Source organism: Molossus molossus, unplaced genomic scaffold (assembly GCF_014108415.1).
Source record: "Molossus molossus isolate mMolMol1 unplaced genomic scaffold, mMolMol1.p scaffold_m16_p_2, whole genome shotgun sequence".
Lineage (NCBI taxonomy): Eukaryota > Metazoa > Chordata > Mammalia > Chiroptera > Molossidae > Molossus > Molossus molossus.
In genome coordinates, this window is record NW_023425355.1 from 36,234,511 (window position 1) to 36,258,305 (window position 23,795).

Below are 23,795 nucleotides of genomic sequence, written 5' to 3' on the forward strand. Positions count from 1 at the left end.
ACTCCATCAAAAATTTACTAGACTTAATAAGTCAACTTGGCAAAGTAGCAGGATACAAAATTAACGTCAAGAAATCGATGGCATTCTTGTACACCAATGATGAAATCACAGAAAGAGAAACTGAAAAAAAACAATTCAATTTACTATCACAGCAAAAAAAAAATTAAATACTTAGGAATAAACTTAACCAAAGAAATAAAGGACCTATTTGCACAAAACTACAGGTCATTGAAAAATGAAATAGAGGAAGTTATGAAAAAGTGAAGCACATACCTTGTTAATAGATTGGATGAATTAACATCATTAAAATGTTCATATTACTCAAAGCAATCTATAGATTCAATGCATTCCCCATTAAAATACCAACAACATATTTCAGTGAACTAGAACAAATACTTCAAAAGTTCATATGGAATCAAAAAAGACCCCGAATAACCACAGCAATCTTGAAAAAGAAGGACAAAGTAAGTGAGATCACAATACCAGATGTCAGGTTGTACTACAAAGCGACTGTAATCAAAACAGCCTGGTACTGGCACAAGAACAGGCATATAGACCAGTGGATCAAAATAGAGAACCCAGAAAAGGACCCAAGACACTATGTTCAGTTAATATTTGACAAAGGAGGCAAGAGCATACAATTAAGTAAAGACAGCCTCTTTAATAAATGGTGTTGGGACAATTGGACAGCTACATGCAAAAAAAATTAAACTAGACCATCAACTTACACCATACACAAAAATAAACTCAAAATGGATAAAAGACTTAAATGTGACCCGTGAATCCATAAGAATTCTAGAAGAAAATGTAGGCAACAAAATTTCGGACATTGTACGTAGCAGAATTTTCACTGATACATCTCCTAAGGCAACAGAAACAAAGGAAAAAATGAACACATGAGACTACATCAAACTAAGAAGCTTCTGCACAGCAAAAGAAACAACCATCAAAATGAAAAAACAACCCACTCTACGGGAGAACATCATTCCCAATGATATATCAGATAAGTGGTTAATTTCCAAAATATATAGAGTACTTATACAACTCAACAAATGTAAGACAAAGAACCCAATTAAAAACTGGGCAGAAGAACTGAATAGACAACTCTTTAAACAGGACATATGAATGGCCAAGAGACATATAAAGAAATGCTCAACATCACTAATCATCAGAGAGATGCAAATTAAAAGAACAGGTATCACCTCACACCTGTGAGAATGGCCGCCATCAAAAAATCATCAAACAACAAGTGTTGGCGAGGGTGTTGAGAAAAGGGGACTCTAGTACGTTGTTGGTGGTAATGCATACTGGTGCAGCCACAATCGAAAACAATATGGCGTTACCTCAAAATATTAAAAATTTAACTTCCATTTGGCTCAGTGATTTCACTTCAAGGAATATACCCTACGAAGCCTGAAATACCTATCAGAAAGAATATATGTACCCCCATGTTCATAGCAGCACTATTGACAATAGCTAAGATCTGGAAACAGCCCAAGTGTCTATCAGTAGACAAATGCATAAAACAGATGTGGTACATATACACAATGGAGTGGTATGCAGCTCTAAGAAAGAAAGATCTCTTATCCTTTGAGACAACATGGAGGGACCTGGAAAGTATTATCCTCAGTGAAACAAGCCAAGGAGAAAAAGAGAAATACCACATGATCTCACTTATTTGTGGAATATAATGAACATAACTCTCTTAGGAATAGGGTAGTCCCAGAAACATGGAAGTAGGTTACAGACTGACAACCCTCAGAACAGGGGGTTGTGGGGGTAGGGAAGAGATAAACCACAGAACTTATATGAATGTACACATAACCAATGGACATGGACAACAAAGCCGGGGATGGGGCGGTGGAGTGGGGAGGAGGGTGTCAGTGGGGTAAAAAAGGAGAAACATCTGGAACAAAAATAAAATGAAAAATAAAAGAAAAAAAAACTTTAACAAGTTTAACCCTTTTCCGAATCCTCAGTAAAATATTTACTTTCCTTTACAATTTACCTGGTTTGAAGGATTAGGACCATAGGGTATTGAAAAGAACTGTTATTAGAGAACATGTGCTGGTTGAAATGATAGACTTGGGTTATTTGTAGAACTTAACATACTTTATCTTAGTTTTTCTACTGCCTTTCAGGTTTACCATTAGCAGGATATCTTAGTTTTCTTCCTGCATTTTTTTTTAGTATATAAATATCATTCATTGGTTCATAAATAACAAGAACCATGATGTTTTATTAAAGTTTTCTGGGTAAATACCTGAGATGGAATCACTTAAGTACACAATTTAATTGTATACTTATTTTGTGTGTAAAAATGTGTTGACATTTGCTTTATAAAAGTTATATATATATATATATCCCAAGACTCTTGTTTTTTAAATAGGGTATAAAAGGCGTTAGTTTAAAAAGATTTTGCTATAATGCAGAAACAATTTAGTCACAAATAAATGATCCTCTTGGCCTAGACAGGCATAAGCGCGAAATGAAGAAGGAAGAATTCAGTCCATGGTGTTGAACACTAACACTTTGTTGGATAGGTCATGATCTGCCTGAGCCGGGCAGTGAACACTGTGATAGATATAGATATAAACTCATGACATATGTTCTCATTGTTATTGGGAAAAACTTGTTTTAACTTGTGAAAGTGGGTACAAATTTTTCTAAGGCTCCATTAGGAGAAAGCTTAATGCAAATTTTCATTGAGAAAAAGTAGTTACATGTGAATTGTCTGTTATCCCAAAGAAATTTTCAGTGTAGTTGAAGAATGAAGGCATGCATATGTAAAACCATTATATACATGACAGAATAAGAACCTGCACTAAATTCTTATGGTGAGCTCTCTTTGTCCTGGAAAGTTTAATGGAGGAAATGAGATTTGAGATGTCCACTAAAGGATTGATAGACTTCGTTATGTTAAAAAGAAATTAAGCTTTTGTAGTGGAACCTATTGTAGCTATTATTTGACATGCTTATTCTGAGCAATTCATTTTACTGTAGCTTACCAGGGATATTGATCACAGGTTCTGAAATGAGACTGTTGGCATCCAAATCCAAATTCCGCCACTTAATAGCTGAATCACTGTAAAATGGGGATAATAACAGTATATTCCTTAGTTAAAGATTAATGAGAATAATATATTTATATATCAGGGGAATAGCAAGTGCTCTGGAGTGTGACAGACCTTGGTATAAATCCCAGTTCTGCTACTTACTAGTGACATTAGGCACTTGAGTTCTCCAAGATTCAGTTTTCTTACTTGTAAATGGAGATGATAAAGCCTAATTCAAAGGGCTGTTGAGAGGATTAAATGAAACAATTTATGTAAAGAGCTCAGTAGTATGCCCTACACATAATAAAAGCTCTACCAATGATGTTATGTTGCTGGTTCAATTCCTGGTCAGGGCACATGCCCTGGTTGCAGGCTCAATACCCAGTATGGGGCATGCAGGAGGCAGCCGATCAATGTTGATGCTTCTATCTCATTGATGTTTCTCTCTCCCTCTCCCTTCCTTTCTCTCTCAAATCAGTAAAAACATTAAAAAATTAAAAATATAATGGTATGTTGTTATATAATCTAAGTAATGGAGAGACGTCAGTTTTATCTTTTTATTCACATTTTTAGGGTGAACCTGGTCTGCCTGGATACCCAGGGAACTCTGGTATCAAAGGTCCTGTGGGAGACACTGGTTTGCCTGGGTTACCAGGGACCTCTGGAGCAAAAGGACAACCAGGCCTTCCTGGATTCCCTGGTAATGTTCCTTTTCTTAAATGCTTTCTTCTCTTCTTCATTATCTACTCTAACCCATATTACAGAGCAAATTCTTATTTGGCAGACTTTTGTTCTATATCCCAATCAAATGCTGACTGGCAACATAATTTTGAACTAGCTCTTTAACTTTTCTTTGCCCAGATTTCTTTGTGTGTAAAATGAGAATGAGTATTACCAACTCAGCAGGACAATATCGTGTGAACAGAGAGTCTATTTGGTGGAGCATTTTTCAATCTTTGACTGCTAGCCACAACTCACTTAAGAGACCTTATTATTTTTGTAGGTGATGATGTGCATTGCCAAACCCTAGCCTGCTTCTGATTCTCTTAGAACACTGTACTCAGGCACACAGTGGGTGGCTGTTGGTAGAACAAACAATCATACTGTTCATTCAAATGATTAGAACTGTGTTGTGCAAGCAAAGGAACTTATTAATATAGACAAGAAGGTAGCCTGAACTAGATTGTTATAGTCCCTTCTCTTTCTATGCTTGTATTTAATTTTTGTTTGTTTACTTTGGATTAAACAGTGGCACAGATGGAGTGGGCCTTTAGATGTATTTTCCTTAACCTTTTTATTAAAATATAAATACAGTAAAGTATAAAAGTATAGATGAAAGTTTACCCATTTATATATTCATGTACCCACAATACACATTAAGGTATGAAATCGTTTTTTCACAGCATAAAGTTTACACATTCTTCTTCACAGTGAACCCACACCCCCAGATAACCACTACTATAACTTCTATTACCATCAATTAATTTAGCCTGTTTCTTAAATTCATATAAATGGAATCATACAGTATATATCCTTGTGTCTGGCTTCTTTCACTCATCATCATATCTGTAAGATTCATTTATCTTGTTGCATGTTTCAGTAGTTTTTGTTGTTGTTTTTCTTATCAATGCTCTGTAATATTCCATTGAAGAAAATACTGTAATCAGTTACCTATTCTCCTGTTGATAGACTTTTGTATTGTTTTCAGTTTGGGAGTTAAAGGGGTTTAGAACAAGTCTCCCCAAGATTTTCCACTTGGCATGTGGAATATTTTGAGCTGAAGGCAGTTGAGACCCTGCAGGTTCACAAGAAACTCTTACTTCTCTCTTAAAGAATTTAAATTGGGGAACTTACCCATTGTCAGAAATAACTTTTTATGACCTATCAATAGGGCAGGATAAACATATAATTACTGAGTATCTGCTCTTATTATCATCCTGCAAATTACCCTCCTCCCTTCTAAAGCCTCAAATGCCTTACTTCATTCCTTAGCTCAAGATGCCATATATACCTCATTTTATCATTCTGTCTCTGAACCTCTCATGTATGTGGGGTTCCCATACATATGTATGTAACTAAATTTGTTTATTTTCTCTTTTTAATCTGTCTTATGTTCGAACAGATTATTAGACCAGTTGAAAGAACATAGAAGAATAGAGGAACATTTCTTCATAAAGATGTTAACATTTTTTGACATGTCTTTTGGTGGACATATGTCTTAATTTCTCTTAGACAAAAACTTAGTAGTAGAATTACTGAATTACAGACATAGGGTCTGTGTACATTTAAATTTACTAGATGGTGTCAGTTTTCCAAAGTGGTTTTATAAACTACAACCTCACTTTCAATGTATGAAATGTCCACAGATGGCTCCTGGTGGCTTGCCATGATTATATAGTGGTTAGTGTTTTGCACTGAAATGTTCAGTTAGCCATATCCTTACCTGAGTTGGTATTGTCAGTCTTTTTAATTTTAGATATTGTAGTTATATAGAGTTTTCTCATTGAAGTTTTAATTCACATTTTATTAATGAATGACAATGTTAAATATTTTTGTATATACTTATTGCCCATTTGTATAGCATTTTTGAAATGCCTGCTCCAAGTGATTTCCCTCATATTTTATTGGGTGTTTTGCATTTTATCACATTGATTCAGAGCAGTTCTTTACATATTTTAAGTATGAGTCCTGTGTCAAATACATATATTACAAATATATTCTCACTGTCTCAGGTTTGCCTTTTATTCTCTTAATGCTGTTGTGTGATGAACAAATGTTGTTAATTTTAATAAAGTCCAATTTATCAATCTTCTTTCATGGTTAATACTTTTTGTGTCCTATTCAAGAAATATTTACCTACTCAAGTTAATGGACATATTCTTCTATTTTTTTTTACAAAGTTTAATGTTCAAGATTTTGTATTTAGATTTATGGTCTGTCTCAAATAAAAATATTTTTATGGTGTGAAGTAGGGGTCAAGGTTTGTTTTATGCATACAGATATCCAGTTGTACCATACTGTTGTTGTTGTTTTTGTTTTTTTTTTGTTTTTTTGTTTTTTTTGTCTTCTAAAAAACTTGAGTTCCTCTGTTGTTCTTCTCATCTCAAAAGACACCACTAAGAAAATTAACATGGAAGCCACACAGGAGAAAATACTTGCAAAACATATATCTGACAAATGACTGATTTCTGGGATATATAAAGAGCTTCTACAACTCAATAGTAACAAGATATGCAGTTCAATATTTTTAAATGGGGAAAGCTTTGAACAGACATTTTATAAAAGAAGATATATGGATGGCCACGAAGCACATGAACAGTTGATCAATATCATTAACCATCAGAGAAACACAAATTAAAACCACAATGAATTAACACCACACTCCTACCAGAATGGCTGATATCACCATATATTGTACAAAGATCTGGAGCAACTGGAATCCCTAAATGTTGTTGTGAATGTAAAATGGTTTGGCAGGTATATATGTATGTATGTAGCATACACCTACTCTCTGACTCAGCTGTTCCATTCCTATCTAGATATTTACCCAAGATAAATAATGGCATATGCCTTCAAAAGTACCAATGCAGAAATATCCATAGCAATATTATACATAATAGCCAAAAGTAGACCAAGTTTTCATAAATTGAATAGATATCCATAATAACTAAAACCAAATATGACCAAATATTCAACGATAGATGAATGGATTAAAACTTTGATACATCTATACAATAGAATTCTGCCAGTTCTAGTATAACATGGTGGTAATTGTTTTTATTATGAATATATAATAATTACATCCTCTGGATACAAAATTTAATTTGTAAAATTCTTAAAATAACCAGCAAACACCAATGTCATTTTTTTTTCATTCTTCACTGTTTCTATGCTAACACTATGAATTGTAAATTTGAATTGTAGCCTCCAAATCAATGCATTCTTTGTTTTTGATTAAACTGAACTCTTTACTCTAGGAACCCCAGGCCTTCCTGGACCAAAAGGTATTAATGGTCCTCCTGGAAACCCTGGACTTCCAGGAGAACCTGGTCCTGCAGGTAAGCATGAAAAAAAAAAAAAAAGGTTTGCTATTCTATAAATCTAAGCCTCATGTTTATTTTGGGAAAATCAAATGCTTTCAGGGAGCTGAGAACATTTTCAAGACAAAGAAATGGTGATCATAACTTAGTACTCCTTGTTAGGTACAAAGTGTACAGCTCAATAAAAATTATGTAAAACTGTTGTGGGACTTTATTTTTCTGGCGTACTTTTCCCAGGGAGAGTTATTTTATTTTATTTTATTTTATTTGCATTTTTATTTATTTACTTTTTAATTTATTTATTTTTGTTACAGATGTTTCTCCTTTTTCCCCCACTGATTCCACTTTCCCCCTCCTTCCCCACCCTGTCCCCACCTTTGTTTTCCATGTCCATTGTTCATACATACATGCATATAAGTTCTGTGGTTTATCCCCCCCCCCTCTTCAGGGGATTGTCAGTCTGTACCCCACTTCCATGTCTCTGGGACTACCCCATTCCTCAGACTGTAATGTTCATTACATTCCAGGGAAAGTTATTTTAAATATCCTATAATATATAGAAAATTTGATTTTTTTTTTTTTTAGAATGGCCAGGAGTAATACTTTTATTTGTTTACTGAATTATAAAGCAAATCACTTTCCTTGGCCTAATATGAAGCCTATAATGCATCCCACCCCCCCACACCTTATTTTCTTGGATAGTCTAAAGCTAGATTAAAATGAGAAACTGAAACATTTTGGATAATGAGTGAATGACAAGGCTGTTTCTTATTCACATTACACTTTATGCTTTTTTTCATAATATTTTATTATTTAAAGGAGTGTCTCAGAGGCACTTTTGTGTTGTGGATAGAATTATTTGAAACAAGTATGGAAAGAATGGGGAATATAGAAGGAAAGGGGAATTGGGAAGATAGATGTAACCTTCATAATATTTAATTTAGGTGGTGGAGGTCTTCCTGGGCCACCGGGACCTCCAGGTGAAAAAGGCAAACCAGGTCAAGATGGTATTCCTGGACCAGCTGGACAGAAGGGTGAACCAGGTAATATATTTTTTCATTGTTTTTAATTTTCTAATTTCCCCCTTGTCTACTTGAACTTTTGCCCTTTTTATACTCACAATGAAATTAGATCTTCTTTCTTTATTTTTATTTTTTGCAGTTTTTATTAATTTATTTTTGTTACAGATGTTTCTCCTTCTTTCCCCCAGACATTTTCTTTCTTATTCTATAAGCTACCACACAATTTCTCATCTTAATTACATTCTACTCTATCCTGACAATGGGACCTTACATTTATCCACCAACTTGCTTCCCTTTTATGAAAACCTCTATATCCTTTCTTGCCCAATTTTTCATGTCAAAAAGCTACCCTACTCTTACCAAGTTTTCTGGATGATCTCCTTTTATTATACACTTTATGTTCCATATATATAGATATAGATATGGTATAAGTGTATAAATATATATTTAACATTCATCACAAATAGAATATATGTGTATACAGCTTTCTCATGTTGGAATTGTAGTTTCCTGTTGGACATAAATATTCCACATGTTACATATAATACATTGTAGCATTTAATAAAAACCTAAATAATTGGAAAATAATCTGTCTTGCTTCAGTTATTATTATCTATATGAGAGTGTTTGGTTTATCCTCTGACAGGTCAACCAGGTTTTGGAATCCCAGGACCCCCTGGACTCCCAGGACTTTCTGGTAAACTTTAATAAAACATGCTAAATAAGTCCATAAATAGAAAATATTCTTCAGCACACTTCTTTTTTCATCTCTACAATTCATTGTTATAAAAATGCACATACAACTCCCAAAACTCAAAGCTAAAGTTACATCTTAAAGCAGTTCTTAATTAGCAATTTAGTATGAGGAACTGTACTATAGAAAAATGCATTCTTAAGGAAATTTACATATAGGTATCTTTTCATTAACTTCATAAATAAATGCTGAGGAAATGATAAAGAAAGAAAGCAAACTTATAGGAAGACATAGATTTCACTAAATTTTTAAAACTCTTTTATCCAGAAAAAAAAAAAAAAAAAACTCTCTTACACCCATGCAAACAAAACCAAGGTAATATATGGAAACTGTAGAAATTAATACTATTAATAAAGTTGTCTTTTGAAAACTCCATGTTAATATACATTTTGCATTTTGTATGGCTATGTGCGCAAACATGTCTACCTTCACTCTCATGTTTTTACTCTTATTGTGAGCACCAAATAGTTAATTGAATGATTTCATATGTGTACAGCTATGTATATTTATGATTTTGAAAAAACATTTTCTATTTTATGGAGACCTTTTTCAAACCACAAACTTGTCTCCTAAAAATTCCAATATTGTTCTGATGATCCCAAAATAAAAAAATTATTACTTTAATGCGCCACTTATAGGTTGCTCTCAGACATATTGGTGGTGAAGAAAAAATGTTGAAAATAGGTTGCCTAGATTGTGATTTTAAGTCTTGGATAGAATGGTCTTTGCGGGCACATAGATATTATTGAAGATTTGTATCTTCTATTAGTCTCAAAATTAGTCTCATAACATTTGTTTTAAGAATTTCCCCCAGCCATCTCTAACTTATTCTTGCAGATACTTTACACTTTTCTCTTTTGTTCCTAACAGCTACTGGTCACATGATCATTGCTCTGTGTCTTAATACAAAGTGAATCTTTCAGGATGCAAGTTATTATTGTTTCTCTCTTCCTATGCATACTCTAGTAGATACTTCTGATAAAAGATAAATATATTTAATAGGATGAATGGATTTTTTGGCTGTGTTAAAGATTTGGTGAGAGATAGAAATAACCCTAGTATGCTCCATTGCTTATTCTAATAAGTGTGAAGAGCTTTAACCTCATAGGCAAGCCTAATACTCACTATCATTTAATGTGTTCTCTAACGTCATTTTGTTTTCATAGGGCAAAAGGGTGATGGAGGATTACATGGCATTCCAGGAAACCCTGGCCTTCCAGGTCCAAAGGGTGAACCAGGCGTTCAAGGTGTCCCTGGTGTACAGGGTCCCCAAGGCCCTCCTGGTTCTCCAGGTCCAGCTCTAGAAGGCCCTAAGGGCAACCCTGGGCCCCAAGGTCCTCCTGGGAGACCAGGTATGTACATGAGTAGTAGGGAAATGTTCTATTTATTAGTCTATTTATTTCATTTTGCTGGCAGGTTATTTAGTCTTTAGGACTTTTGAATCTATAAGCGAAGAATGTGCAAGTAAATAGCTTGGTTTATATTTTGCCTCATCCACTTTCATGGCAACTAATAATGTTTATATTAATGTCTTTCATCATATTCTTAATGTTAAACTAAAACAAACCAACGTAGAGGAAAAAGGAAACAGTGGATTTATTAGTCTTTTTATTAAATGTAAAATTATACTGATAACCTGGCAGCAAAATGCCATCTGCATTTCTAATGTGAGCTTCTCAGCATGTCATCACAAAAATAATTTTAGTGATCACCCAATAGATGCTTGTGGTTCATACCAAAGTGTTGCCATGGTTCTGTCATAAGATCAGCAAATGCCACCAAGCACAGTAAAAATTTTATCTTCTCTATGTACTAGGCAATCCAATTTATCCTCAACATCACAGCATGATTAAATTGAATAGTGATCTCTTCATACCAGCTTCATGTCTATACTTCATCTGTCTTGTGTTAACTGCTCTAGTAGTCTCAAGTTTGCATCAGATGTTCACTTTTCATTTTATGTTTGTGCTGTGTCATTTCATTTTACTAAGTTTGGAAATGCTCATTTTCATCCTGAATTAATGTTGCTGAGCCCAATCACTGGTGATAGATTATTAACAGAGTTTTGAGACTTGATATTCAATGTTTATATTTCTGGTAATCAAAAACTTGGCTTTCATTGATTTGAAAAATAAGAGTAATCCAAGGAACAAAAAAAAAATTGTCTTTTTTTTTTTGAAAGTCTTCACTCATTTTAAATGTATTTAAAAATGAAAAATGTCATTTAAGTTACCATAAACTCTGATGTGATTGGAGTTAATTTTAATAAAATATAAATTTAATAGAATCATATACTTTGTTCAAAGGATCATTTTTTCTTTTCCTTTTTCTTTTGTATCTCAGCTTTATTGAAATATAATTGACATACAAAATTGTATAAATTTAAGGTGTATAATGTAATAATTTCATATATGTATATAACTCAAAATGATTACTACAATAGCTACTTGACACATCCATCACCACCTCCCCACCAAAAACTGTAACTGTTTGAGAATCATTTTCAAAACTAGATTTTATCTAATCTGACTTGGATGTTTATAGAGGGTGTTATTTCAAGATTTGCCTTAACTTACTATTAAAGAAAACCAGTGAAATTCTCCTCAGCTATGTTAATTATCTTGCATGTAATGCAAAGTTCTGACACAAATATCTTGATTGGTTATGCATGCAATAATTCAAATAAACCAAATTATCCTGTTTTATATTTTAATCAGCACTGTGGTTATTGTTCTTACTAGTAATAGAGCTCACTGTTGAACATTACTTTGAAATGTCAACATAAAGATATTAGTCACAAAAGCACTTTTAAAACGTACTATTTCTAAAGAAATAATAGCAGGAGTAGTCAGACAAAGCACACCTGATGAGTGTTTGTGACTTTTCTATTTGTTCTTAAACTACAAACTCAAGTTGACTTTCAAACCCAAGTGCTCACAGAATTGATTCTTTTTCTCTGAGCTTATAGTAAGGATTATTAAAAATGATCTTGGCCTTTCAAAGTATGTCACATGTGCTGCTTTTTAATGGTGATAATTTGGTTTATATACAGATGCATGAAAATGAACTTTTAGATTATTCTTTTATTCATTAATGTTTAACTTGAAATAAGTTAGTAAAATACCTTAGTTTCTTGATATTTCTAACAATGTTGATATTTTTCCTTTTTGTGAATGATGGTATTGGGCCTTGGTGAACTTTGATCTCTATCCAGGTCCTACAGGTTAGCTCCTTAACTTTAAAGTAGTAACTGCATGAAATTGGAAACTTTTTTTATATTTATGTATATATTTATATGTGCATGTATATATATTTATATACACAGATTGTGTGTGTGTGTGTGTGTGTGTGTGTGTGTGTCTGTACCTAAAGTTTTCAAGTGTTTTAATATATTTTAAGAGCATATATGCCAATTCAGTTCTTACATGTTGATATATCTCTGAAAGTTTTCAGGAACGTGTCATGTCCAGTGTTTATGCCTATTGGCAGAACACAAAATTACTTAATTAAATAACTAATTTAACATTTTACAATGCATATATTTGTTTCATTTTAGTTGAAAACATGTAGTACTCAAAAGCGTATTTTATAATATTTTACCTTTACCTTTAGCGTGTATTTCTAAATTTTGCCTATAGCTGTTAATGCAAATTAAATTGAACTATCCTTTGAAAAGGCATTCTTTATTTTTTATTTATTTATTTTTATCCTCACCCGAGGACATTTTTTGATATTTTGTTCTGATAGAATGGGAGGGAGAGAGAAACATCGACGTGAAAGGGACACATCGAGTGGTCGCCATCCACACGACCCAACCAGGGCCGGGGACAAACTGCAACCAAGGTACATGCCCTTAACGGGAACCGACCAGACCACAGGCTGACGCTCTAACCGCTGAGCCAAACCTGCCAGGGCAAGGCATTCTTTTTTAAACAGTAATGTGTATCACAGATCCTTCAAATATACAATTCCTAGTTTGCCATACCTCTTGTAATTTTTCAAATGATTTCATCTTCATGTTTTGGGTTGTTACAAAGTTCTAAATTATACTGTCATGACAATAGACTAATAGGCATGGAGTAAAAAATAAATGAATGCAACTTGCACAGATTAGAAGCCTCTTTATCTTATTTTCATCATACATATGTACACAGTACACACCAAAGAACAGTTACCAAGAGCTGTCCAATGGACAATTGCTGATTCATAGTGAAGTATGTTCACCTAATCAGGAGTAAAAAGCACCACAAATACCTGAATGTGCTCATTATTATTCATGATAAATAACCCTTTTCAAATTTCTATAGAGGAACTAAAAGGAGAAAAAGTATCCTCTGGAGTTCTGGCTATTGGGAATGGCAAGAAATTCTGATTTCTTATGAATTTAAAATTCATAATTAAAAATATTTTTAGGAAACTTTCTATCTCTATCTAAATTGATTCTCTAGTTTTATACTCTCCCCCCAAGAGAATTATTTTATAGAACCATAGAATATCCTATCTTGAAAGGACCTAACTTTTATATTTGTCAAATAAAAATTATTCACCAGACATTAGTTAAAGATGGGAAGACAGATTTTATTTAAGACTATTGAAATAAGGAAGAGAGACTGAGCTCAACTTTGAATACTACAAGGACAAGTGGGTATTTATAGTCAACTAGCAGATTGAATTCATCAGTGAATGAAAAATTATTAAGAGGAGACATCAAGGGTAGGAAGATTCATGCTAAATAGTCCTAATAGAATTCTTGCTAAAGGCAGACAACAGACTTAGAAATTAAGGATAGAGGATGAGGAACTTGATCAGGTATTAAGAGTGAGGGGACTCTTCCTAAATTGACTCAGCAGGATTTTTGTTAAAACTCGCCTCAGCAGATCAAAGATAGGGCCCAAGTATGAAGCCTAGTTGAGAACAAGGCTTATAGAAATTCAGTCAAGAAAAGAGTGTTTGTTACATATGAGAAAACAGGTCCAAAGTTTAAGAAGCTTACTTAAGGTCATAACTGGGAATCTGACTTAAGGCTCCCCAATGATCAGTTAAGTCTCTATCCTACTAGTAAGATGTATCCTTTTATAAAGGTAATTGTATGGCATGATGCTTATGATCTGGCTTCTAATTCTAGTTATAAATATAAGTGATGAAGCAAAGTTGCTCTGCCATTTTAGGAGACTCTTTGACATAGCAAACTGGCCCACCTCCACTTTCTTGTTTTCTGTTACCTCAGGATCCCCATTAACCCCTACTAACTGCTTCCTGTGTTATCCCTAAGCAGATGTCATAAAAAATATGAAGACAGGTACAGGCTATTTGCATGTTATCAAGATAAAGAGAAGAATAGGGTGTACTTCGAAGTAATTTTGAGTCCCCCCTGTCTGGCTTGCATAAAAATCTGCTACCTTGATCACTTTCAGACTTTACAATCAGCTAGAAGATTGCTTTCTTGTGAAGCACTAGAATATATTCAAAGAAGAAAAAGGAAAGTAGCCTCATTGCTTTAAAACTGATTTGACAGCTTCTTATTTACCAAATGTACTCTAGATTACATAGTTATTATAACCTGGTATATGCAGTATTCCCTTTGCAGCAGTTCAATAATGCAACTGTAAATGGGTCTGGATTTTAAATTTACCGATCAATTCATCAGCTTATCTTTACTTATTATGTCTTATTACAGGACTTGGTTGTTTTTTGTTATTTTGCTTTGCTTTTCAATTAAACTTTGTTAGGTTATTGAGAAACAATGGATTGAGAGCCTCATGTAGAAAATTGATTTGGCATATAACTCATTAAATGTTACCTTTTATATATCAAAGTCTTAGAAGTTTTGCTATGATATGATCTGAAGTCTCCCTTGATACTTACTGAGATTGAAATATAGGATATTTCAATGATATATTTTTCTAAGAGTTTTTATTAATGGTTTTTCTATACAAAACACATGTATAAAATGTCTTTACTCAAACTCTGAATTATCTTAGGTAGGTATTCTAATTTATTTAACTAATTGTGTGGCCTGACTCTGCTCAAAGTATTGTCTTCAGTCAGTTTGCTATATGTGGTGTAGAAACCATTTAAACAAACAAAATTTGATTTCTGGCTTTCTGAATTTCAAATTATAAATGTTTTTAAAGTTTTATTTCTAGGCAGTAATGGTAATGTTTTATATTCATATGACATGCCACCATTTATATCATATAATATACTTTTATTGTAAGCTTTTAGAGGGCAGAATTTTAGGTCTGGCTAATCTTTGTGTTTCCTGTAGCACCTTGCACATGGCAGATATCAGGTCGATATGTTAAAAATTGAATTTGTTCTTTAAAACAATTTTGCAAGGGAGGTTAGGGCAGACATCACTAGTTCCATTATGTCGATGAGATGACAAACTTAGAGAAATTGAATTGCCCCAAATCCCATAGATTTAAGTAGTAGAGCCAAGAATAAATCCTAGGTCTTCTAATTTCTAGGATTCAGAGCTTTAGCACAATTTATTTGCTCTGCTTACCTCAGTGTTTATAAATCATAGCAAGACTTGTAAAAAAATAAATTGTGTTTATAGTCAATTACCATTAACTAAGAATTGTCCTGATTGTAGGCTTTTAATCTTTTTTATTTAATGATCCTTTTAATAATTAATTAATATGTGCATTGAATAATAATAAAGAAAATGTGATTTTTTTGTGTGGTTTGGGGTGGGATACTGCATGCCAAAATATTTAAAAGTACTCCTTTACTGGTGATCTTCACATCTTTGGAAAATTCTACTCTTTATTTTCAAGTCCAATAATGAACAAATATATATTAGCTTTTTCTCTTTGAGTAACTTATTACAAGTAATAATGCAAAGAAAAAAGCCTCTTGATGAATTATAAATAAAGATCAGAATGTGGCTCATCAAATGATTTTCAAAAAAGACAAACAGAAGTATAGCTGGTAATAGTCACTGTATACTAGTGTTTAAATCTCTCTAGTCACCTATGATCTTTGTATTTTAGTCTAATAAGGCCTTTAAATCAATTATATCTCCTTGGGGCAGTCTGAACATATCCAGAAATTTGCACCTTGTATTTTTACTGAAGGATTGCAGAAACCAAGATAAACATTTATCCAAAATTATCCCTTTGTGAAAGGAATGAAAAGCTATCAGTGACATAGTACTATTTTATCAACTTTAATGTTTTGAGATGCTAACTTTTGGAAAGCCACAGTAGCAGTGTTAAACATGATGTCCTCAGTAGAATTTTCCATTTGGGGGATTAATACAAACTAGCAGCTTATTTGCTTGAATAAGCTCTATTTGAACATGTTTGGCTCTCTATACTCCAGTATGGTTCTGTTGCATACTGAATATGCTGTGGGAATAAGAAATACTGGCAAAGAGGGTTATTGTTTAACTTGTGCTATAATATGAACCACTTCTAACTCATAATCTTATTTTGTACTGTGTGATGTCTGATACTGCTAACTTCGATCTTTGGGCTTTGGTGAACTCTGATCTCCTCAGGTTTTCAAGGTTAGACTCTTCACTGCTCAATTATTTTTATTTATTTTTTCTTTTTAAAAAATGCTTTGTGTATATTATAAGAAAAATTTACTTTTTGGCTGTAATTCAGAAGTCATTGAAGATTGCTGTTATCCTCAAATACCACCTGTTCTGGTATTTAACATTTTGGTAAAGGTAATGTGACTTGTTTATAATCAAGTTTGAAATGACATTAGGTTTTTGTGGCTTCAATTATTTATATATAATAGGTAATATATACATAAAAACATATTGAATTTTAAATGGAAATACACTTATTTTTATCTTTAATACTGCATTAAGTTATTTAGGGGGACATCTGGCCCACTTGCAATCTCTGTACAGTGATTTTATTTTCTTAAAATTTGTTGCCTGAGATTGATCTATTTTTGTGACTATTTACAGTCATAGAAGAGGGTAACTACTCATTACTGTTAAAAATAAAACTTATATGTCCCTTATGTCATTAGCAAATCATGAAATTAAATTTGAGGGACTCTAGAATGGCAGGTCTGACTTAGTAGCAAATAAATTTTCCAATATTTAGTTTTAATTGCAAAAAGAGTAATGTCCATAATGTGTAGTTTTTTTTTTCAAATGATAACAATGTTCTGATTACATTTCAGAATGGAAAAGAGGGTCATAAAGATTCATTTTTTTCCCTATCTTAATCTTATCTTGTCATTGATAAGGCTGATTTGCAAATAGGTTATTTTTATCTCAATATACTTCCTTACTCTGATATATAGTCCAAATTATAAATTATGGATGAAAATAATTTTGCTTAGAAAATCCTGTCTAAGGAGTTTGGACTCCACAGTTCGTTTTATTTGTTTGTTTGTTTGTTTGTTTGTTTGTTTAAGTGTAAAGTATGCCAACCTTTCCTTTTTGATTAGGAAGGGAATTTCGGAGTATGTCTGTCTAGTTGCGGGGCTAGGGTGAATATGATTTAAACTGTTTAAAGATAAAACAATTGTTATATTGTTATAGAACTGTTTTCTATCTCATGTGCCAGAGAGTGTTATACTGTGAAATCACATAGAGATAGCTGAAAGATTAAAAATGGGCTCATATTTTAAAGATATAATTATAGTTATAATAATAATAATAATTTTTTAAAACCTCTTACATAACTGTTACTCTGTGCCAGGCACTGTGTAAAGTAACTTATACATATTATCTTATTCCATTTTTGGAACACCCTGGTATTTAACATTTTGGTAAAGGTAATGTGACTTGTTTTTACTTAAATTTATTGGGTAGTCATTGTTTAATAAGATTATATAGGTTTCAAGTGTACATTTCTATAGTACACGATCTGTATATTGCATTGTGTTCCCACCACCCAAAGTCAAATCTTCTGTCACCATATATTTGGCTCCCTTTATCCTTTATACTTTCCACTCACCCCCTTCCCTCTGGCAATCACCATACTGTTGTCTGTGTATAAAAGTTTCAGTTTTACATCCCATACATGAGTGAAATCATATGGTTCTTAACTTTTTCTGACTTATTTTGCTTAGAATAATATTACCAAGGTCCATTCATAAAGAAGATATGGTACATATATAAAAAAGATTTCCATTCTAAATAAAATTGTGGCCAAGGAGATTAATGAACTTGCTAAGATCAAACAGCTAATGATAAAAGGATCTTGGATTCCAACCCAGTTGTCTAGCTCCAAAGTCCAACATTTTTAATCTGGATGTATACTGCCTTGTTAGTGTGTAGTCATTGATTCTGGATCTTAAGAGTATTAGAAAGGGAACTAAAGACTGAATTTTATTTCCAATAAAAAAAATCACCCTTTGCAAAAAAATGGCAACTAGACTTTTGTTGTTTATCACATAGTAGTGTATACAGATGTTGAATTACAATGTTGTACATCTGAAACTCATATAATATATATATATATATATATATATATATATATATCGATTTTACCTTAATACAAAGGATAACCCTTTGTCCAAATGTAAGTATGAACTCAGTATTCTAAATTCACGTACTTATGCTATTTCCTCCATATCCTCCCTTTTGTTAAAACTAATGAAAAACTAAGATTACTAGCCCTGGCCGGTTTGGCTCAGCGGTTAAAGCGTCGACCTGCGGTCCTGAGAGACCCGGGTTCGGTTCCCGCTAAGGGCGCGTACCTCGGTTGCAGTTTGTCCCCGGCCCTGGTCGGTCGTGCGGGTGGCAGCCACTCGATGTGTTCCTTTCACATCGATGTTTCTCTCTCTCTCTCTATTCCTCTCTCTCCCTCCCACTCTACCTGAACAAAAAAATGGGAAAATGTCCTCGGGTGAGGATAAAAACAAAACAAAACAACAACAACAAAAAAAACTAAGATTACTAGAGGAGAGAGAATGTATAGGTGCTAACTATTGGCTGTTATTTAGAGCTTTATAATTATTTCCTTAAGGCAGGACTGCTTAGTCTCAGCTTCAGCCACTGCTTAGCACTGTGCAAGCAAGTAACAGCTATTTCCCACCCCATGAGCAAAAATGTGGTCATTGATAACATCTCCTTGGTTGCATAATAGATATATATTTATTTAGAAGAAAAGGTTAAAACATAAAGAAAATACCTTAGGAAAATTCCATTTTAAATTGTTTTATTTATTTACAAGATATATGCAGAATTCGTTTTCTTCAGAAACATTTAAAATGTAAAGAATATGAAAACATTGTTGAAATAAATTGAAAAGTACTATATTGAATCAATTAATTTCTGACATTTTAAAATATTCCCATGTATTAAGCATGCCACTGAAATGAAATTGAATAGTTTGTTTAAATAACTATTTTAATTGCATAGTAATAAAAGCAACTATTTATAAGTAAAGCAATTTGATTTTAATCAAATTGAGACAAGCAGCTTGAATCCCTAATTGTCCTATAGTGGTGATTCTGAAAGTGTGGTCCAGAAAAACCAACAGCTTTATCTGTGTGGCATTTGTTTTTGTATAGGGCACTTGCTAGAATGCAAATTCTTCAGCTTTACTGAATCCAAAACTCTCAGGGTGGGCCCAGAATCTCCTTTAACAAGCCTTCCTGGAGATTCTGATTCATGTTCCAATTTGAGAACAGTGCCCTGTGTTGTCTCTGTCCTTTGACTTAAATCAAACAAGGATTACAGAAGCATTCTTCTTTTCTTTTTTGTTAATCCTCAGCCAAGTATATGTTTCCATTGATTTTTAGAGAGAGTTGAAGGAAGGGAGGGAGGGAGAGAGAGAGAGAGAGAGAGAGAGAGAGAGAAAGAAACATCGATGTGAGAGAGACACATTGATCAGTCTCCTGCCATAGTACCCCGACAGAGGCCCCGAATCAAACTGGGAACCCAGGTACATGCCTTTGACTGTGAATCGAATCTGTGACTCTTCAGTCTGTAGGCCAACACTCTAACTGTTGAGCCAAAGCAGCCAGGACACCGAAGCAATTTTTATTATAATGATCTGAATTCTTTCTTTAGATATGAGTGTACTGTATTTAATATATAATGAATTGCAAATTAAAATTGTCTGCAAACCAGGGTTATTAACAAAAATAACCCAGCCCAACTTACATTAGAGAGTCAGCATAAGCCTACATATTTTAATGAAGTCTGAATTTTATTTTGCAAACTAATAGTATTTAGATGACTGATACTTTAAAAGCCTAACTTTTATGCTACTTTATGCTATGCTGACATGTGGTCTTTTGTTGTGCATTACCAAGGTTTACCAGGTCCAGAAGGTCCCCAGGGTCCCCCTGGAAATGGAGGTATTAAAGGAGAGAGAGGAAACCCAGGTCAACCTGGGCAACCTGGTTTGCCTGGTTTGAAAGGAGAGCAAGGACCACCAGGACTCCAGGTAAGAAATGAGTAGGTATTTGATGAGAAAGGAATGTGGGTGTTTGAAAGCAAAATGAGAATTCCAAGTTGCATCATTTTAATTAGCATTTACTGTTGAAGACCCTATGCACGGTTCAGTGGTGAATTACAAAGAAAGAAAAAGGCAAATTTCTTATCTTCTTGCAACTATAGGGACTTTGCCACCTAATAGATAAAAGGTTCTTCGAAAGATATTTTACCTGGAGTCTTTGGTATGTGTAGTATTTATATTTAAGAAACCTTCATGTCAGTGAAAACAAATTTATAGAAGAATATATATATATATATATATATATATATATATATATATATATATATACACACACACACACACACACACATCGAAGCATTGCATGCACACACATACACACACACATATATATCGGAGCATTGCATATAAAGGAGTACACTCAGAGGTAAGTACTTATAGTGAGTGGAGATATTTTAGACTTTGAAATTAGACAGTATTAAGGTCAGATTTTAGCTCCATTGCATACTTCTGCTTTGTGTCTATGAGAAAAGCAGAGAGGTACTTTGGGTTTCCGTCTTTATCTGTAAAAAGAGAGTAATTGCATATTCCCACTGATTTTCACCTTGGTTACAGTGACCCAGAAAGTTACTTGCTTTTTTATGGATCCGTAAATCTTCTTCAATTCATTCAGAAGGATTGTTGTTAGATTTGGCAGAAATCCATAGTCTGGGCTCAGTCTTTTAATTATGGGACTGCTTTATATAGCAGAAAAAAAATGAAGAAGCGACCATTAAAGTTTTTCAACAACTAACCTGTTTTCCTCATAGCATCACTACTTTTCTGAATATCTAGATTTAAATTTTAGTTCTCTCTTTTTTTAAAAGATGTTTTTATTTTTTTGTTTGTTTGTTTTTTGTTTTTAGAGAGAGAGAGAAGAAGGAAGAGAGAGATAGAAACATAGATGTGAGAGAGAAACATCAATCAGCTGCCTCCTACACGCCCCCCTCCCTTACTGGGTATCGAGCCCACAACCCGTGCATGTACCCTGACGGGGAATCGAATCTGGACCTCTCAGTACATGGGACAAAGCTCAATTTACTGAACCACACCAGCCGGGCTAGTTCTCTAATACGTATGTTTCTACATTACATATTCCAATTGTGTCAAGTGACCTAGTAATGCCCTGTATAGCATTTTACCCTTCAATATAGGATCCAGACCAAATCATGAATTGCCATATCTGTTTACTATCTCTTAATCTGAAACAATTTCTAAATCTATTTTTTTTCTTTCCTGATCTTGACATTTTGGTAGAAATATAGCCCCTTCTCATTTTTTAAAAACAAGAATTTTTCTTCTTTTATTTGCTATTTCTTCATGTTTTGCATCCATGTCCTTCTCAGAAATAGAAGCTCATGATGTTCATCTGTCCCTCATTGGTGATCTTAATTTTGATCACCTCATCAAGTTGTTATCTGGTTTCTTCACTATATGGTTACAATTTTCTCCATTATAACTAATAAGCAAAACGTCAGGAAGATACACATTAAGATAATGCAATTACATTGCTCCTCATCAAAATCTCCCCTTAGATTTAATATCTATTTATGATATTTGCCTCAGCCAATCAATAGTGAGATAGTGGCAAATGATGATTTTCTACCCTTAGAACTATCTACACACATACCAGTCAGTCCTACTATAAGAGAGACTCCAATTTCTTCCATTTTTGTTTATTTATTATTGGTATGGGTTCATAAATTCTATTTTTTAATGATCTTCGATTTTAAACTACCATTGCTTACTTTAATACTCAAATTATTTTATATTTGAGAACCCCTTTAATCTAGATCCCATGCCTTTCTGACATACTTGCCCCTCCGTTTTAAAAAAATAATGTTCTTACATATTAGCATAATACAATGTTCCAGGCTTGTCCTTTTTTATTTCTACTAATAATAGCTTTATTGTCTCCCACTTATTCTTCCTTTAAGTTCAGTCTAATTTTCAACTCCATCCCATAGTTTTCTTGGCCCACAAACCTAGTTAATTAATAGTAGACCCTACTATACTTTTTGCTAAGTCTTTTCAATGTTATCATTTTTGCACATGTGGTTTTAATCCAAGCACTTATAACCTTAGGGCTACACTAAAAATGTTAATAATAATAATAATTATTATTTGTTAATAATGATAAAATAATAGCTATCATTTATTAAGCACACATCACAAGCCAGACAGTTTTCTAAGTACTTAATATGAACGATCTCATTTATTCCTTACAGCAACCTCATAAAATAGATATTATTATTTTCTTTATAAGAAAGAAAACTATGAATCAATGATGTTAAAGAGTCAACTCAAGGTCACACAAGCTAAAAAGAGGCAAAATTGGGATTTGAATTCTGGAAGTTTGACTCTACAGTCAGTGCTATAAATCACTATGCAATACCACTTATATCCTCACTAGCCCTCGATTTTTCTTCTCTAAAATTAATTATTTTATTTATTTAGGGTAATCCCGGCCGGCCAGGTCTCAATGGAATGAAAGGAGATCCTGGTCTCCCTGGTGTTCCAGGCTTTCCAGGTATTTGAAGGGATGTTTTGAAGTTCCCCTTTTACATTAAACACATATGGGACAAGATACCCATTTTCTGACTTGGCTGGGTAAAGGTGGTGGTCCTGGTGCTTCGCTGTGCAATTGTATGTACCTTCCTTGCAGGTATGAAAGGACCCAGTGGCATACCTGGTTCAACTGGCCCTGAGGGGGATCCAGGACTTATTGGCCCCCCAGGTAAGACTTATTATTGTAGCTAGTAATACCTACATTAAATGCATTGAAGAATGTGAAAGTTTGTATTCATTCTTTCAACCAAACTTTCAGAGTCTTAGCCCCCAAAAACTGAGGGGAAATAGATAGAACTCTCCTTCTATTTACTAATCTCTCAAGCTCTCTATTTTATTAATATAATATTGAGGGCAGACCTTTTAGTGTTTAAGATAGATGCAGCACCAACAAGAATGCTTCACTTAGATTTTATATTGCCTATTATACAAGCATTCTCATATTCAATTGAACAGATCATAAGAGCAAGTCACATCGATATATTTTAATATGGAAGTAGGTTTTTTGCTAGGGATTTATAGAGGTTTCCTGTAAACTGTGAAATAAGTCATCTGCTAAATTCCCCTATTGCTCCAATGGGTCTCTTGACAAGCACAACAAACAAGAACTGAAAATTATGTTAGAATTAGAATGGACTTGCCAGAAAATATAATTTTCTTCCTCTGATACCAATATTCACATATTTTTTTCTTTCCAATTTTTATTAATTTATTTGTGTGACAGATGTTTCTCCTTTTTCCCCCATAGACACCCTCCTCCCCACCCTGCCCCCCCACTCCCTAGCATTATTGTCTATGTCCATTGGTTATGCATATAAGTTCTGTGGTTCATCTCATCCATCCCCCACACCCCTACTCTGACGTTTGTCAGTCTGAACCATACTGCTTTCTACGTCTCTGGGTCTATTTCGTTCATCAGTCCACCTTATTCA

General features: G+C 33.6%; 1 protein-coding gene across 1 annotated transcript in view; it reads left to right on the forward strand.

Annotated features, from left to right (window-relative positions):
- COL4A5 (collagen type IV alpha 5 chain) overlaps positions 1-23,795 on the forward strand; it is a 343,032-nt gene that overhangs the window by 298,229 nt on the left and 21,008 nt on the right. The window contains exons 37-44 of the mRNA XM_036271049.1: positions 3,630-3,756; positions 7,034-7,114; positions 8,041-8,139; positions 8,765-8,815; positions 10,039-10,224; positions 20,114-20,247; positions 22,753-22,825; positions 22,961-23,032. Of these exons, the coding sequence (XP_036126942.1) occupies positions 3,630-3,756; positions 7,034-7,114; positions 8,041-8,139; positions 8,765-8,815; positions 10,039-10,224; positions 20,114-20,247; positions 22,753-22,825; positions 22,961-23,032 (823 nt within the window). The remainder of the gene's footprint in view (positions 1-3,629; positions 3,757-7,033; positions 7,115-8,040; positions 8,140-8,764; positions 8,816-10,038; positions 10,225-20,113; positions 20,248-22,752; positions 22,826-22,960; positions 23,033-23,795) is intronic.